The sequence below is a fragment of the Oncorhynchus clarkii genome, chromosome 16 (assembly GCF_045791955.1).
Source record: "Oncorhynchus clarkii lewisi isolate Uvic-CL-2024 chromosome 16, UVic_Ocla_1.0, whole genome shotgun sequence".
Taxonomy (NCBI): domain Eukaryota; kingdom Metazoa; phylum Chordata; class Actinopteri; order Salmoniformes; family Salmonidae; genus Oncorhynchus; species Oncorhynchus clarkii.
In genome coordinates this window covers 70,163,245-70,182,236 of record NC_092162.1, presented here as the reverse complement: position 1 = coordinate 70,182,236, position 18,992 = coordinate 70,163,245, and the positions used below count along the sequence as shown (strand labels likewise).

Here is an 18,992-nt window from a genome sequence, read left to right as displayed (position 1 = left end):
TGTAATAAGCCCCCGTTGTAATAAGCCCCCGTTGTAATAAGCCCCCGTTGTAATAAGCCCCCGTTGTAATAAGCCCCCGTTGTAATAAGCCCCCGCTGTAATAAGCCCCCGCTGTAATAAGCCCCCGCTGTAATAAGCCCCCGTTGTAATAAGCCCCCGTTGTAATAAGCCCCCGTTGTAATAAGCCCCCGTTGTAATAAGCCCCCGTTGTAATAAGCCCCCGTTGTAATAAGCCCCCGTTGTAATAAGCCCCCGTTGTAATAAGCACTGTTTTTTTTATACACATTAAACAAAACAAAAAACCACTAAACTATCCACAAAGTAACAAAAATAAATAAATCACACAGAGACTTCATAATAAACTGATTTGATAGTTGCATTGGGTTAGTTATCCCGTTTAGTAAAGAGTTAACTGCATGAAACAGAACTAGTTATGACTTAAACCCCCCCCCCCCCCCCCCCCCCCCAAAAAAAAATAATGTCTCCTTCCATATTTGCTGGATTCCGTTTTGTACCTATTTAAAGAACCTAAAATGCACAACTTCGAAAGCTTTTTGCTTAATAAATGTGGCGATGCATGAACGAAACTGTGGTTCAGTTTACGGAAGACATTTCTAAGCAGCATTCGAACCAATTTACAAATCATTTGGGGGAAAAAAAAAAGTACAGGAACTACTTGGTTGGAGGGAACTTGTTCCACGTCATCTGCAAATCAGTCACACATCTCAAAAAGCCTGGATAAGTGTTCAACAAGTCGGAAATCACATAAGAGAGGAAAATCTTAACTTCCACAATGTCACATTGTCTCCTATTGGCATCGATGCATGACTATGTGAGAATTTGAGTGGAGGTTAAGATTCGCCCCAAAAGATAGGTTAATTTATGCAGTGTGGCTGCATTGTGCAGGCAGTCTGGAACACAGCCGTTGACAGCAGAGAGAACTGCCCAGTTAGGACGGCAAGGGCCTGACCCCTGAACCCTCTTCTACGTCCGCAGGGGGGTTGGCTGACTTGTGGAAAGATGTTTCCTTGAAGATGAACCAGCAGTTACCACCCCATAATATCAGATTGAGGAATCCAAAGATCTGCCGTAAGGGGGGGGAAGAAACAAAATAATTTTTCTTAGTCAGGAAGAGTTACATTTGCTACTATGCCTCATTATGAACCTTTCCCGTTGTGAGATTGAAAGAGGGTTCTACAAAAGAGGACTTCAAGTGAAGCAGGGTTCAATTCAATCAATTGAGGAAGTAAACTTTTTTTATTTTTTTATATTTTTTTTAAAGCAGTTTCCTTGAATTGAAGGCGCAGATTATAACCAACGTACCACAGAGGAGTTGAGTCGCCCCATGTGAGGCACTGCTCCTGGCGTGCACTTGTTTCTGACGTCCTTGCAGGTGGCGATTAAGCCTACCAGGTTAGAGGGGCTGGTAGCCCACTTCACGTCCGTCAGGCCTTTACCCCAGGCAGAGGAGGACACCAGCCACAGGAAGGTGAAGGCTGCGGTCACCAGCAGGTCCTGTTGGAAGGATGGGAGACATGGTAAATTAAAAGTTCAATACATTCAGGTTCAGGATGAAAGTTGGAACTTTAAAAAAAGAAACCCAACTAAACGGTTCCGTCAGAAAGTATTCACACCCCTTGATTTATTCCAAATGTTGTTGTGTTACAACCCGAATTCAATAGATCAATACAATACCGCAGAATGACAAAGTGAAAACATGTTGTAGAAATGTGAAAAAAAGAAAAAATGGAAACAGAAATGTAATTATTTTATTTCAGTTTACTAAATTGTTTTTTTTCATTATTAATTTTATAGCCTACTGGCAATGCCCCCAAAATTTGTTCTGTATGGTTCTGCCTGACAATAATGACTGAGGGCTGGCCACTAGCCTAATATAAACAGCCTTGCTCTAGAGGTGGTTTTAATAGCTGTAACAAACACGCCTGTTATACATACACACTACAGGATACAAGGGGCGGCCAGGTAGCCTAGTGGTTAGAGCGTTGGACTCAGATCCAATCCCCGAGCTGACAAGGTCAAAATAAATCCTCTGTTGCCCCTGAACAAGGCAGTTAACCCACTGTTCCTAGGTAGTAACTGAAAATATGACTTTGTTCTTAACTGACTTGCCTGGTTAAATAAATGTAAAATAAAAATGTCTAAAACACTTGTCATTCTCCAGAAACACCACCTACAGACGGGTGTGAATGATTTGATACTGACAGATTTGCTGCAATGAAAGATGGCTGATAGTATTATATTGTGTTGAGTATTACAGCCGTCTTTTAGTAATATACTGGTAGCATTTTATCAACATTTGTAGGAAGATGAAAACCGAGATTCTAAAGAGTAAAACGGGCTACCGTCTCTTCTCTAACGGCACAATGTATCGGTGTTTCAAATCAATTCGAAATCCGTGCTACCGTTGCATATCCTTGAGTGGCCCAGCCAGAGCCCGGACTTGACCGCAAATAAAACATCTCTGGAGAGACCTGAAAATAGCTGTGCTGCAACGGTCCCCTTCCAACCTGACAGAGCTTGAGAGGATCTGCAGAGAAGAACGGGAGAAACCAAATACAGGTGTGGCAAGCTTGTAGCGTCATACCCAAGAAGATTCGAGGCTGTAATCGGTGCCAAAAGGTGCTTCAACAATGTACTGAGTAAAGGGTCTGAATACCTATGTAAATTTTAAATGTAATACATTTGCTAAAATGTCAAAAAAAAAATGTTGGATTTGTCATTATGATTGATGAGAATTTTTTTTTAAAATCCATTTTAGAATAAAACTTAACAAAATGAAGATAAAGAGGTCTGAATACTCTCTCGAATGCACTGCATGTGACTTGTTAAGCACATTTTTACTCCTGAACTTATTTAGGCCATAACAAAAGGGGTTGAATACTTATTCACTTAAAACGTTTCAGATTTAAATATGTTTTTATTAATTTGTAAACATTTTGAAAAACATAATTTAACTTTGACATTATGGGGCATTGTGTGTAGAACATTGATTAAAGAAATATATATATATTTTTTTAAACAATTTGTTTTTTTAATCACAATTTAATCAATTTTCAATTCATGCTATAACAAAATGTGCAAAATGTAAAAGAGGTGTGACTACTTTTTGAAGGCACTGTATGTAAACAGACCATAATAACCTCACTCTGTACCAGGTTAGTACTGCATTCCACAAAAATGTGTTATAAGGCTTATGATCTCCATTTTAATGCATCTGATTGTTTGGGACTTAAACAAGTGAATGAGACCTGGGTTAAATACACAATGTCAAAGACTTGAAAGTATTTGATGTGCGCTTGATTTAGCTTGGTTCCAGAGGACCCCTCACCCTCCCCAGTTCCAGAGGACCCCTCACCTTCCCCAGTTCCAGAGGACCCCTCACCCTCCCCAGTTGCAGAGGACCCCTCACGCTCCCCAGTTGCAGAGGACCCCTCACGCTCCCCAGTTGCAGAGGACCCCCTCTCCCTCCCCAGTTGCAGAGGACCCCCTCACCCTCCCCAGTTGCAGAGGACCCCCTCACCCTCCCCAGTTGCAGAGGACCCCCTCACCCTCCCCAGTTGCAGAGGACCCCCTCACCCTCCCCAGTTGCAGAGGACCCCCTCACCCTCCCCAGTTGCAGAGGACCCCCTCACCCTCCCCAGTTGCAGAGGACCCCCTCACCCTCCCCAGTTGCAGAGGACCCCCTCACCCTCCCCAGTTGCAGAGGACCCCCTCACCCTCCCCAGTTGCAGAGGACCCCCTCACCCTCCCCAGTTGCAGAGGACCCCTCACGCTCCCCAGTTGCAGAGGACCCCCTCACCCTCCCCAGTTGCAGAGGACCCCTCAGCCTCCCCAGTTCCAGAGGATCCCCTCAGCCTCCCCAGTTCCAGAGGACCCCTCACCCTCCCCAGTTCCAGAGGACCCCTCACCCTCCCCAGTTCCAGAGGACCCCACACCCTCCCCAGTTCCAGAGGCCCCCACACCCTCCCCAGTTCCAGAGGACCCCTCACCCTCCCCAGTTCCAGAGGACCCCTCACCCTCCCCAGTTCCAGAGGACCCCTCACCCTCCCCAGTTCCAGAGGACCCCTCACCCTCCCCAGTTCCAGGTCTTCATTGACACACCCATTAAGTGCGCTTTCTCGGACCTCGTTTTAGACTCCACGGAGGTGGTGTTAGTCGAGGTGTGGTGTTACACTTCCTTGTAGTAAAACAAGGGTAGAACCAAAAGCATGAGTTTTTTTTAAATTGTATAAGAATCAATGTGTGATCCAGATTGTTTGCAGAATATTTTTTTTAAAGTGCTGATATCAGGTGTCTTTAATTACACTCGAGTCGTTTAGTGTGTTTCATGCCACTCTTAACAAAAACAGTCGAGTGAAAATAGTTCTAGGAGGATTTTGCACAACACCATCTCACCACTACCACAGAGAGCATAAACACCATCTCACCACTACCACAGAGAGCATAAACACCATCTCACCACTACCACAGAGAGCATAAACACCATCTCACCACTACCACAGAGAGCATAAACACCATCTCACCACTACCACAGAGAGCATAAACACTCATCAACACCATCTCACCACTACCACAGAGAGCATAAACACTCATAAACACCATCTCACCACTACCACAGAGAGCATAAACACCATCTCACCACTACCACAGAGAGCATAAACACCATCTCACCACTACCACAGAGAGCATAAACACCATCTCACCACTACCACAGAGAGCATAAACACCATCTCACCACTACCACAGAGAGCATAAACACTCATCAACACCATCTCACCACTACCACAGAGAGCATAAACACTCATCAACACCATCTCACAACTACCACAGAGAGCATAAACACTCATCAACACCATCTCACCACTACCACAGAGAGCATAAACACTCATCAACACCATCTCACCACTACCACAGAGAGCATAAACACCATCTCACCTCTACCACAGAGAGCATAAACACCATCTCACCTCTACCACAGAGAGCATAAAGTTCACCATTCCAGTTTATTCACCTCAATGGGGCCAAGTTTACAGAATGTTTGCTTGTTCCCAAAGTCTCACACAGATTTCAAATGTCTTTAGCTACACACAACAAAATCTCTCAAGCTCTTTAGTGTTCAAGTCGTTCTATAGACGGGCTCAACACCTACCACCTTCAGCTCACCACTACAACAACAACAAAAAAAGAGCATGAACAGAACAATTCCCAGTTAAAATCACCACAATGGGGCCGCGGCTGGTCTGCCTGTAGACGTGCTGGTAGCCCAGGTAGATCACCAGGCTGGCGGTGCTGTAGAGGAAGGCAAACACCCCGATACAGACGTAGAACTCGGCTGAGGAGGAGTAGTCGCCGGTCAGATAGGTCTGGATAGTGCTGGAGTCGTTCTTACAGGAGGGGACAGTGTATGGATGAGCCATGAGTCTGTAGGGGTAGAGTGAGGTAAGGTTGTGTTCACAAGGGACGAACACGCACGCACACACACACTTCTCAGGTCAGTCATAGTCGTACATAAATGCATGTTTTTGTTTTATGTTCTGCTTACCTGAACGGGTAGTTAAAGTCAGCAGTGATTTCTTGGCTTCTGCTTCCCTGGCACAGCACGTTGATGCTCGTAGCGCCGGCATAACCCGACGTTGTGGCGAAGGCAAATATGGAGAAGACCTGCAGAGAGACGAAAGCTCAAATAAGGACAGGACACAATCAAAGTGAAAGAAGCAGTTGACACACGACGGGACATAACTGGAAATAAGTCCAAAAACCTACAGAACATATGACTATGTCACCCCGTGGTAACTATAACGCCAGTTTGTTTTACAGGTTTAAAGCAGTCTGAAGGCGTTGTGACAGGAGTTGATAGGTCAGGTAACGGATCAGATAGAACTACTGACAGAATGTGGAGCAAGACTGGATCATAGGGGCCTTCGAGTCATCGTGGATGAGTCACACACACACACATACTAGAATGACATCCTTCCTCACAGGAAGTGATTTTTATCACTTGAATATAGAATGAGAAAAAAAACAGCCTTAGAGAAATCAACTGTGGTTGTAGAACTGAAGTGACGGTCTGGGTTTGATCCAAGGGTTAAATATGGTGGTTAGACTCATGTTTATGTAAACATTTCTTTTTGCCCGCAACCAAAAAAAAAACAATCATGATTTATGTTCAGTTTAAAAGTTATTTTAGTTTGTTTTGGAGTCAAACATAGTTTCAGTATATTTTGTTTTTGCCAAACAGATTTGTAAATTTTTTTCCCCCATTTGTTTTTCATTTGAGTTTTATAAGCTACTGGCAATGCCCCCAAATCTGTTCTGTATGGTTCTGCCTGACAATAATGACTGAGGGCTGGCCACTAGCCTACTATAAACAGCCTTGCTCTAGAGGTGGTTTTAATAGCTGTAACAAACACGCCTGTTATACATACAGGATACAAGGGGCGGCAGGTAGCCTAGTGGTTAGAGCGTTGGACTCAGATCCAATCCCCGAGCTGACAAGGTCAAAATAAATCCTCTGTTGCCCCTGAACAAGGCAGTTAACCCACTGTTCCTAGGTAGTCACTGAAAATATGACTTTGTTCTTAACTGACTTGCCTGGTTAAATACATGTAAAATAAAATTGTCTAAAACACTTGTCAATCTCAACAAACACCACCTACAGACGGGTGTGAATGACTTGATACTGACAGATTTGCTGCAATGAAAGATGGCTGATAGTATTATATTGTGTTGAATATTACAGCCGTCTGTTAGTAATATACTGGTAATAGAGGTCAACCGATTAATCGGAATGGCCGATTAATTAGGGCCGATTTTAAGTTGTCATAACAATCGGAAATCTGTATTTTTGGACACCGATTTTTTTATTTATTCACTTTTATTTAATCTTTATTTAACTAGGCAGGTCAGTCAAGAACATATTCTTATTTTCAATGACGGCCTAGGAACTGTGGGTTAACTGCCCCGTTCAGGGGAAGAGCGACAGATTTTTACCTTGTCAGCTCGGGGGATCCAATCTTGCAACCTTACAGTTAACTAATCCAACGCTCTAACCACCTGCCTCTCATTGCACTCCACGAGGAGACTGCCTGTTATGCGAATGCAGTAGAAGCCGAGGTAAGTTGCTAGCTAGCATTAAACTTATCTTATAAAAAAAAAATCTATCAATCGTAATCACTAGTTAACTACACATGGTTGATGATATTACTAGTTTATCTAGCGTGTCGTGCGTTGCTTATAATCGATGTGGTGCGTATCGTTGCTCCAATGTGTACCTAACCATAAACATGAATGCCTTTCTTAAAATCAACACACAGAAGTATATGTTTTTAAACCTGCATATTTAGCTCAAATAAATCCAGGTTAGCAGGCAATATTAACCAGGTGAAATTGTGTCAGTGTATATGCAATAGTTTGGGCCGCCTAATTTGCCAGGATTTTACGTAATTATGACATGACATTGAAGATTGTGCAATGTAACAGGAATATTTAGACTTATGGATGCCACCCGTTAGATAAAATACATAACGGTTAACTTTCTTACATGGCACATATTGCACTTTTACTTTCTTCTCCAACACTTTGTTTTTGCATTATTTAAACCAAATTGAACATGTTTCATTATTTATTTGAGGCTAAATTGATTTTATTGATGTATTATATTAAGTTAAAATAAGTGTTCATTCAGTATTGCTGTAATTGTCATTATTACAAATAAATAAATAAAAATCGTCCGATTAATCGGTATCGGCTTTTTTTGATCCTCCAATAAATCGGTATAATTGTTGAAAAATCATAAATCGGTCGACCTCTAACTGGTAGTATTTTATCAACATTACCAGTCAGATGAAAACGATAATCTAAAGAGGTATGCATGTATGGTCTATAGTCTTTTGTAACTAACTGCACAATGTGTTCCGTGTCACAACTCAGGCAGGCAGTCATAACATGCTTCGCAAACTACAATGTAACAATCTCATAATTGCAACCATGTTTAATGTTCCGTTGACTACAACGAAGTTCTTACAATATAGGTTCAGGACGCCTAAATGATTACATTGTACTTACATGATGAATAGGTGAACTCTAACCATACCACCACTATGGGCATGCTCTGTACAGTGACAAGGTAGTTTCAACCAATTAGAAACCCATTCTGCTATACTAAGACCAGTGAAATGTAGGTTAAACTGACAAGAGTGAAGAGCAGAAACAAGCAAGTCGCAGCAATGAAGAACGCGAAGGGGTGGGGGATTTTCCCGCACAACACCAGCAACATGGTTTAAAAAGTCACTGGTTGCATAGGCCTAAATGATTTAGCTAAATAAAAAACATATTTGATACATTGAATTCCTCCCCATCCTAGGCCACATAATAACTAAGCGAAATTCGACTCGTCGATGTAACGTTACTTCACATCAACAGCGTTGAGCCTAATCGAGGCTATTTTTTAGTTAGACCGAAAGTCGTATTTGTTTTTTAAATAAAAACTTCATATTATGTGACGTGGGAGCGCCAGTCCGTCCACACGTCTCAACTCCGTCGGTGTAGAGTACATCTCCGGGTTGAGCTCTACTTGGTTACCTACATAATATCCTAATATGTAAGGAAGAACAACAACAAAAAAACTCACTTACCCATTCAAGCACTCTAATAAATGCCAAGGGCTCTTTCAAGGGCCCCAGGTCAAGAGCAAATCCTGAAGTCAGAATTTTCTTTTGATATTCAGGGACGAAGAGGTAGACAACGTTTTTATTAGCTAAAACAAGGTGTTCGTTAGAGCTTCCGCATTCAACCACCACATGCATTGATTACCACGCAATATGTTTGCGGAATAGAAGTAGCTTGAAAATTATATTTAGAAAACACATAAAAACGTATTTGACACGCTGTTGTTACCTGGGATATCCCGTCCATCGTACCACTATCCAAGTTTATTTATCGGACAGTATTAAACACTTAAGACAATTACAAAATAATTTTCGAAATTTATGTCAAACTTTTTTGTGTGTGTGAAAAGCGCTGCACACGTGATCACCGACGTTCTTAAAGTGACACGTTGTGAATAGATAGTCCGCCTTTCCGTCTTCAACTTCGTCTTCTTCTATGATATCATGGCGGTCCGCAAACAATCGTTTAAGTCAATACCGCCACCTATTGTGTGGAAGGTTCGATCAATCGCGATCTGCCCGATTCTGTATTACCATGAAAATAACACTCTAAACCAAATAAATCCCTGACTTTTGCCACACCCCTCTCCCCAACCCAAGTAAACTGTATCTAAATCATGCTGAAACACTCCACCCAGCATGTCAACAACCATTTCAACAATAACATCTGTTACCCCCCCAATATATGTTTTGCCATCTCCACAATAACCTTCAACCTGGCATTTCTGCTTTCCACAACACAATGTATTAACAAATATCAGCAAACAAAAGAGGAATAGTCACATGCAAACAAGCATACATATTATTTATTTACAAACTATTTATATTGCCAGGAATCCTAAACAAACAAATCATATTCATTAATAATACAAGTTTTAATTGCCTTTTTGTTTTTCGTTTTAGTTAAAGTAGTGCCATATTGTACCCAAGTCGTATTGATAGCCTTACTAATAAAAGCTATGAAGTCAACTTTATTCATTATCAAAAGTGTCCTTTGACACCACACATTCGTGAACAAGATTTCTGAACAGGCCTCGAAACCATGACAGGACCATCAGAAGCATCAGTCTGACAGTAGGTCCACTTACTGCAGGTACATACATATCAGCTCCATCAGTAGGTCCACTTACTACAGGTACATCCATGTCAGCTCCATCAGTAGGTCCACTTACTACAGGTACATCCATGTCAGCTCCATCAGTAGGTCCACTTACTACAGATACATCCATGTCAGCTCCATCAGTAGGTCCACTTACTACAGATACATCCATGTCAGCTCCATCAGTAGGTCTACTACTACAGATACATCCATGTCAGCTCCATCAGTAGGTCCACTTACTGCAGGTACATACATGTCAGCTCCATCAGTAGGTCCACTTACTACAGATACATCCATGTCAGCTCCATCAGTAGGTCTACTTACTACAGATACATCCATGTCAGCTCCATCAGTAGGTCCACTTACTACAGATACATCCATGTCAGCTCCATCAGCAGGTCTACTTACTACAGATACATCCATGTCAGCTCCATCAGTAGGTCTACTTACTACAGGTACATCCATGTCAGCTCCATCAGTCTGACAGTAGGTCTACTTACTGCAGGTACATCCATGTCAGCTCCATCAGTAGGTCCACTTACTACAGATACATCCATGTCAGCTCCATCAGTCTGACAGCACGTCCACTTACTACAGATACATCCATGTCAGCTCCATCAGCAGGTCCACTTACTACAGATACATCCATGTCAGCTCCATCAGTCTGACAGCAGGTCCACTTACTACAGATACATCCATGTCAGCTCCATCAGTAGGTCCACTTACTACAGGTACATCCATGTCAGCTCCATCAGCAGGTCCACTTACTACAGATACATCCATGTCAGCTCCATCAGTCTGACAGTAGGTCTACTTACTACAGGTACATCCATGTCAGCTCCATCAGTAGGTCCACTTACTACAGATACATCCATGTCAGCTCCATCAGCAGGTCCACTTACTACAGATACATACATGTCAGCTCCATCAGTCTGACAGTAGGTCTACTTACTACAGGTACATCCATGTCAGCTCCATCAGTAGGTCCACTTACTACAGGTACATCCATGTCAGCTCCATCAGCAGGTCCACTTACTACAGATACATACATGTCAGCTCCATCAGTCTGACAGTAGGTCTACTTACTACAGGTACATCCATGTCAGCTCCATCAGTAGGTCTACTTACTACAGATACATACATGTCAGCTCCATCAGTCGGTCTACTTACTACAGATACATCCATGTCAGCTCCATCAGTAGGTCTACTTACTACAGATACATCCATGTCAGCTCCATCAGTTTGCACTGTAGTTCTACCAATCTGTTTTATGGCCTCTGAGTATGATACATCATGACTGATCCTTTATCTCTGAGCCTCTCTAGCCTCTCTCTGTACCTGTCATCCACCAAATGCTGCACTGCACTGCTCCCCCCCCCCCTACAGCACTTAACCTTCACATTGCTTCCACATTCACCATAATCATGTTCTCCTCCTACAGCACTTAACCTTCACATTGCTTCCACATTCACCATAATCATGTTCTCCTCCTACAGCACTTAACCTTCACATTGCTTCCACATTCACCATAATCATGTTCTCCTCCTACAGCACTTAACCTTCACATTGCTTCCACATTCACCATAATCATGTTCTCCTCCTACAGCACTTAACCTTCACATTGCTTCCACATTCACCATAATCATGTTCTCCTCCTACAGCACTTAACCTTCACATTGCTTCCACATTCACCATAATCATGTTCTCCTCCTACAGCACTTAACCTTCACATTGCTTCCACATTCACCATAATCATGTTCTCCTCCTACAGCACTTAACCTTCACATTGCTTCCACATTCACCATAATCATGTTCTCCTCCTACAGCACTTAACCTTCACATTGCTTCCACATTCACCATAATCATGTTCTCCTCCTACAGCACTTAACCTTCACATTGCTTCCACATTCACCATAATCATGTTCTCCTCCTACAGCACTTAACCTTCACATTGCTTCCACATTCACCATAATCATGTTCTCCTCCTACAGCACTTAACCTTCACATTGCTTCCACATTCACCATAATCATGTTCTCCTCCTACAGCACTTAACCTTCACATTGCTTCCACATTCACCATAATCATGTTCTCCTCCTACAGCACTTAACCTTCACATTGCTTCCACATTACCACATGTTCTTCCTACAGCACTTAACCTTCACATTGCTTCCACATTCACCATAATCATGTTCTCCTCAGCACTTAACCTTCACATTGCTTCCACAGCACAGCACTTAACCTTCACATTGCTTCCACATTCACCATAATCATGTTCTCCTCCTACAGCACTTAACCTTCACATTGCTTCCACATTCACCATAATCATGTTCTCCTCCTACAGCACTTAACCTTCACATTGCTTCCACATTCACCATAATCATGTTCTCCTCCTACAGCACTTAACCTTCACATTGCTTCCACATTCACCATAATCATGTTCTCCTCCTACAGCACTTAACCTTCACATTGCTTCCACATTCACCATAATCATGTTCTCCTCCTACAGCACTTAACCTTCACATTGCTTCCACATTCACCATAATCATGTTCTCCTCCACACTTGTCACATATTTTCTTTCCTTTACACTGAGCAGCTACATGTCCCATTCTTTGGGGCAGTTAATACACCATACTGCATATGAAAAAAATGATCTAAAATTGAAACTAAGGATTTTTCTATTATTTAACCTTTAAGAACAAATTCTTATTTACAATGACAGCCAACCCCAAGCTAGTTCTCTATTGGCCAGTCTGTCCAACCCCAGACAACGCTGGGCCAATTTTGTGGCCCCTATGGGACTCCCAATCACGGCCGAGGGTGTGATACAGCCTGGATTCGAACCAGGGACTGTAGTGACGCCGCTTGCCTTAGAGCGCTGCGCCACTCGGGGAGCCCCGATCTGAACTTTCCCAGACAAGACTTTCTCAAACCTCAGCATCACTGATTAGCTTTCACTTCTTCGACTCTCTTTCCTACTGATCAACCTTTTCGGCCTCAATCACTCTGCCTCGCTTCACATGTTCTTTAATATCATCTGTGGACATAGATATTGGGACACCAGTGATGACTCCCCTCAATCTAGCATAAGCACCAGGGACATGGTTTTTAATCTTTTTCCCATTAAGCTTTTCCATTTTAAAAATCTTCTCTTGCAGAGCCTTACTACCACACAATATTAACAATCTACCATTTCCAATGAACCAAGCTAATTTCCCTTCACCTACATCTTTCTCTATGGCATTAGTTAGTCTGATAGAGTGTAAGTGAGGCCCTGTGGTCTCATCAAACACTATCACCACTTTCCACTCCAACACATCACCACTCCTGCTTCCTACCTTGGCCCTCTTTATGCTTTCTTTACTAGATGCTCAACTGCTTTCTGTATCATGATCTCTCTTCTTCCTGTGTCTTTCTGTATCATGATCTCTCTTCTTCCTGTGTCTTTCTGTATCATGATCTCTCTTCTTCCTGTGTCTTTCTGTATCATGATCTCTCTTCTTCCTGTGTCTTTCTGTATCATGATCTCTCTTCTTCCTGTGTCTTTCTGTATCATGATCTCTCTTCTTCCTGTGTCTTTCTGTATCATGATCTATCTTCTTCCTGTGTCTTTCTGTATCATGATCTCTCTTCTTCCTGTGTCTTTCTGTATCATGATCTCTCTTCTTCCTGTGTCTTTCTGTATCATGATCTCTCTTCTTCCTGTGTCTTTCTGTATCATGATCTCTCATCTTCCTGTGTCTTTCTGTATCATGATCTCTCTTCTTCCTGTGTCTTTCTGTATCATGATCTCTCTTCTTCCTGTGTCTTTCTGTATCATGATCTCTCTTCTTCCTGTGTCTTTCTGTATCATGATCTCTCTTCTTCCTGTGTCTTTCTGTATCATGATCTCTCTTCTTCCTGTGTCTTTCTGTATCATGATCTCTCTTCTTCCTGTGTCTTTCTGTATCATGATCTCTCTTCTTCCTGTGTCTTTCTGTATCATGATCTCTCTTCTTCCTGTGTCTTTCTGTATCATGATCTCTCTTCTTCCAGCACAGCTGTTGCTTTACCAACTTTTTCTCAATTTCCTCCATTTTGTCCGCACTACTCGCCGCCATTTCCCATTCCCTGAACTTTGGATCAACTCTACACGCTTCACCAATCAAGGAGCCTCTGGAAAATAACGTACACAACTCGACATCCCACGGGACAATGCTGGCCTTCCAACCTCGCCGCAGCCCACCCCCCCGACCACCATTCTAAGTCACCATTCTAAGTCACCAGTCTAAGTCACCTTTCTAAGTCACCATTCTAAGTCACCTTTCTAAGTCACCATTCTAAGTCACCTTTCTAAGCCACCTTTCTAAGTCACCATTCTAAGTCACCATTCTAAGTCACCAGTCTAAGTCACCTTTCTAAGTCACCTTTCTAAGTCACCTTTCTAAGTCACCTGTCTAAGTCAACATTCTAAGTCACCTTTCTAAGTCACCATTCTAAGTCTACTTTCTAAGCCACCTTTCTAAGTCACCTTTCTAAGTCACCTTTCTAAGTCACCATTCTAAGTCACCTTTCTAAGTCACCATTCTAAGTCACCTTTCTAAGTCACCAGTCTAAGTCACCATTCTAAGTCTACTTTCTAAGTCACCATTCTAAGTCACCATTCTAAGTCACCTTTCTAAGTCACCATTCTAAGTCACCATTCTAAGTCACCTTTCTAAGTCACCAGTCTAAGTCACCATTCTAAGTCTACTTTCTAAGCCACCTTTCTAAGTCACCTTTCTAAGTCACCTTTCTAAGTCACCATTCTAAGTCACCTTTCTAAGTCACCATTCTAAGCCACCATTCTAAGTCACCTTTCTATGTCTGTGTAGTTTATCCCTCTTGCTTCATCTCCTCCTAACTGTTAAAGAAAAGACGATATCTTTTCATCACCTTCTGCAAACAATCAATGTAACAATCATTGTAAAAAAAAAAGTATAATAACATATATATTACATATAATTCTGAATGAGTCGTGAATAATGACGAGTGACAAGGTTACAGAGGCATACCCCTCAAAAATACTAACCTCTCCTGTTATTTGTAATGGTGAGAAGTCTGCATGTTTTGGGGACATGTTCTTTGTGCATCTGTAAAGTTCTCACTCATATGTAATCATTATCCGTTGTGGGGTGGCAGGTAGCCTAGTGGTTAGAGTGTAGAGGCGGCAGGTAGCCTAGTGGTTAGAGCGTTGGACTAGTAACCGTAAGGTTGCAAAATCGAATCCCCCGAGCTGACAAGGTAAAAAAAAAAAATGTCGTTCTGCCCCTGAACAAGGCAGTTAATCCACTGTTCCCCGGTAGGCCGTCATTGAAAATAAATAATAATAAGAATTTGTTCTTAACTGACTTGCCTTGTCAAATAAAGGTAAAAAAATATATATAATAATGGTAGTATACACATAGAAGTGTTCATAAACATACTATATTCTTAATTACAATAAAAGTGACCGCAAAATGACACTACATTATTTACCATTAATTTCTATTTGGCTCAAAATAATCTGAAACAACCAAAACAAACAGCAAATGCATCCAACACGTTTCTAGAGTCACAAACTTGATGTACCCATTGCATGCTGGGAATATGAAACCAAATAGGTCGATCCGATTGAAACATTTGACTCAATGTAACACGCTATAAGTGAATTTGTCCAAATACTTATGACACCTTTTAAAATGTGGTGGACTAGATACACAAAGTGCATTTATTTCCAAACGGTAAAATGGCAAAACCCTCAAATAAACGGAGATATTCTGTACTGTTGCCTCATTATTATTATTATTAATTTTTTAAATCTAAAATCCAAAATGCTGGTAGTATAGAGGCAAATAAAAAGTTTTAGCTTCTATGGGAGTGTATGTTCAAGACAGATGCATGACATTGCTTAATTTAAAGGTTCATAACATTGATTCGTATGTCCTCTGTTGAACAAGTTGATGCCCTTCCTTTCTCTAATCTCTGTCAATGAATTCTCCTGGTTTCTATCTGAACACGGAAGCCCAAGCCCTGTTGCCCACCAAGCGGCCAGACCCGGAACAACCAGCCATTTCTCTCTGAACACGGAAGCCTAGCCCTGTTGCCCACCAAGCGGCCAGACCCTGAACAACTAGCCATTTCTCTCTGAACACGGAAGCCTAGACCTGTTGCCCACCAAGCGGCCAGACCACGAACAACCAGCCATTTCTATCTGAACACGGAAGCCTAGCCCTGTTGCCCACCAAGCGGCCAGACCCTGAACAACCAGCCATTTCTCTCTGAACACGGAAGCCTAGCCCTGTTGCCCACCAAGCGGCCAGACCCTGAACAACCAGCCATTTCTCTCTGAACACGGAAGCCTAGCCCTGTTGCCCACCAAGCGGTCAGACCCGGAACAACCAGCAGTTACTGTTAGAAAGGCTCCAGTCACAGTTTTCTCCATATCGTTGGGCACATCTCCAACAAGGAATAAGACTTTGTTTGTTCTCCACCATATGATAGTGGACTGGGCGTCCATGCTGGGGCCATGGGGGATGGGTCGCCTGTGCATTGTACAGTTCTGTCTGCATCCTAAATGGAAACCTAATCTCTACATAGTGGAGTTTTGGTTCACTAAGCAGATCGTAGAGCTGCTTGCCTCAGTCGGCGGCCTCGCCAGGACGGTTGGCACTGAATCTGTGAGAGAGGTACTGTACATGTACCCAGTAACCACTGGGGCGTGGCTGGTATATATGTACCCAGTAATCACTGGGGCGTGGCTGGTATATACTGTATGTACCCAGTAACCACTGGGCGTGGCTGGTATGTATGTAACAGGTAACCACTAGGGCGTGGCTGGGATACATGTAACAGGTAACCACTGGGGCGTGGCTGGGATACATGTAACAGGTAACCACTGGGGCGTGGCTGGGATACATGTAACAGGTAACCACTAGGGCGTGGCTGGGATACATGTAACAGGTAACCACTAGGGCGTGGCTGGGATACATGTAACAGGTAACCACTGGGGCGTGGCTGGGATACATGTAACAGGTAACCACTGGGGCGTGGCTGGGATACATGTAACAGGTAACCACTGGGGCGTGGCTGGGATACATGTAACAGGTAACCACTGGGGCGTGGCTGGGATACATGTAACAGGTAACCACTAGGGCGTGGCTGGGATACATGTAACAGGTAACCACTGGGGCGTGGCTGGGATACATGTAACAGGTAACCACTGGGGCGTGGCTGGGATACATGTAACAGGTAACCACTGGGGCGTGGCTGGGATACATGTAACAGGTAACCACTGGGGCGTGGCTGGGATACATGTAACAGGTAACCACTGGGGCGTGGCTGGGATACATGTAACAGGTAACCACTGGGGCGTGGCTGGGATACATGTAACAGGTAACCACTAGGGCGTGGCTGGGATACATGTAACAGGTAACCACTGGGGCGTGGCTGGGATACATGTAACAGGTAACCACTGGGGCGTGGCTGGTGTTGTGGTTTAGGAAGAGAAAAGTAAGTCTGTACAACAACTCACCACACTGTTCGGATTGACGTAGGCCAATGTTTTGACAACAGGTCACACACAGTCAGGCTGTTGCACGGTTAGCAAGGCATCTTACATCTCGTCTAAAGATATTCAAACTGTTTACAGTAAAGCTGGATCATATTATTTGTTTACCATGTTACTGTTCTTCTGTATCTTGTTCTGAAACTATTTTCACCACCAGATGTTAAATAGTGGTGCTTGAATATGGTATCAAGAGTCCAAAAGGATGTTGGAAATGACACTGAATCTATGGGTGTGGGTTGCGTGGATCCTCTCTGACCACAGTGGATGGCATTGTGTTGCATGGTGTTATGGATTGGAATAGAGAAGAAGTGGCTCAGATGTGGCAACAGGTCACAGTCAGGTCATCATCAGATTTGTGGGCGTGATAGTATGGTATCAAAAATCAACAGTCTAAAATAATGTGTAAATGGGTGGGGTTTGGGTGGATACTAGGTTGTCACATCAGCTGGCTAGAGTTGTCACTATCATGGTAGTGTGAATGTCTTCTCCTCCTTTCCTTACTCCCATCCTATCAGTGCAGGGACTTGTTGTTGTGGAAATATTCCTGCAGTGGAATGACTCAGCATTCTGGAACTCTGGAAGGCTCTAGAATGTCTTTCATCATTCTCAATGTTCCACCGCCAGGGAAGTAGGCTAGGGGTCCTGTGGTCGTGATGGCCACTGAGTTTTAAAACCGTCTGGCCGGCAAGAGACTCTCTCCAGGCAGTCTTTTTTCTCCAACACCACATGATCTCCGGTCATGGGTTCCCCCAATCCCCCTGGCACTAGGGCTCTCCCATCACATGAATACATTTAACATCTTATCGGGAAACAAAATCGGTTTCTGACTCACTCCTTCTCGTAAAATGAATTAAATCTAATCTGAGGTTGTGTATGGCGAACAAATAACACATTATGTGAGTTAATTCAGGAACAGAACGGAGAGCATAGTACGGTCATTTAGGCAGGGTTGAATTTTTCACCTGAATGACCCACCCGTCAGCACCTCCATCAATGTAGCCTATGGAATTCTGTAAGGCGGATGGGTGGGCGGACCAAAGAGCAGACAGACAGACATACAGGGCAGGCCTGTTTACTGAGGGTTTATTCAAGCTGAGTATATACACTACCGTTCAAACGTTTGGGGTCACTTAGAAATGTCCTTGTTTTTGAAAGAAAAGCAACCAAAAAAAAGTCCATTAAAATAACATCATATTGATCAGAAATACCGTGTAGACATTGTTAATGTTGTAAATGACTGTTGTAGCTGGAAACGGCAGATTTTTTTATGGAATATCTACATACAGAGTACAGCGTACAGAGGCCCATTATCAGCAACCATCACTCCTGTGTTCCAATGGCACGTTGTGTTGGCTAATCCAAGTTTATCATTTTAAAAGGCCAATTGATCATTAGAAAACCCTTTTGCAATTATGTTAGCACAGCTTAAAACTGTTGTACTGATTAAAGAAGCAATAAAACTGGCCTTCTTAAGACTAGTTGAATATCTTGAGCATCAGCATTTGTGGGTTCGATTACAGGCTCAAAATGTCCAGAAAAAAATAACTTTCTTCTGTCCAGTGTCTGTGTTCTTTTTTTGTTAAATTTACCCCTTTTTCTACCCAATTTCGTGGTATCCAATTGTTGTAGTAGCTACTATC

The 18,992-nt window shown here is 42.8% G+C and overlaps 1 protein-coding gene across 1 annotated transcript; it reads right to left on the bottom strand.

Moving 5' to 3' along the window:
* Nucleotides 1–263: 263 nt before the first annotated feature.
* LOC139367782 (synaptophysin-like protein 1) lies at nucleotides 264–9,074 on the bottom strand. Its single transcript, XM_071106114.1, has 6 exons — nucleotides 8,917–9,074; nucleotides 8,655–8,732; nucleotides 5,564–5,682; nucleotides 5,241–5,442; nucleotides 1,324–1,515; nucleotides 264–1,084 (listed from the first exon to the last, which is right to left on the bottom strand). Exons 1-6 carry the CDS (start codon nucleotides 8,932–8,934, stop codon nucleotides 950–952), a joined length of 744 nt encoding a protein of 247 aa, XP_070962215.1. The 5' UTR covers nucleotides 8,935–9,074; the 3' UTR covers nucleotides 264–949.
* Nucleotides 9,075–18,992: the final 9,918 nt, after the last annotated feature.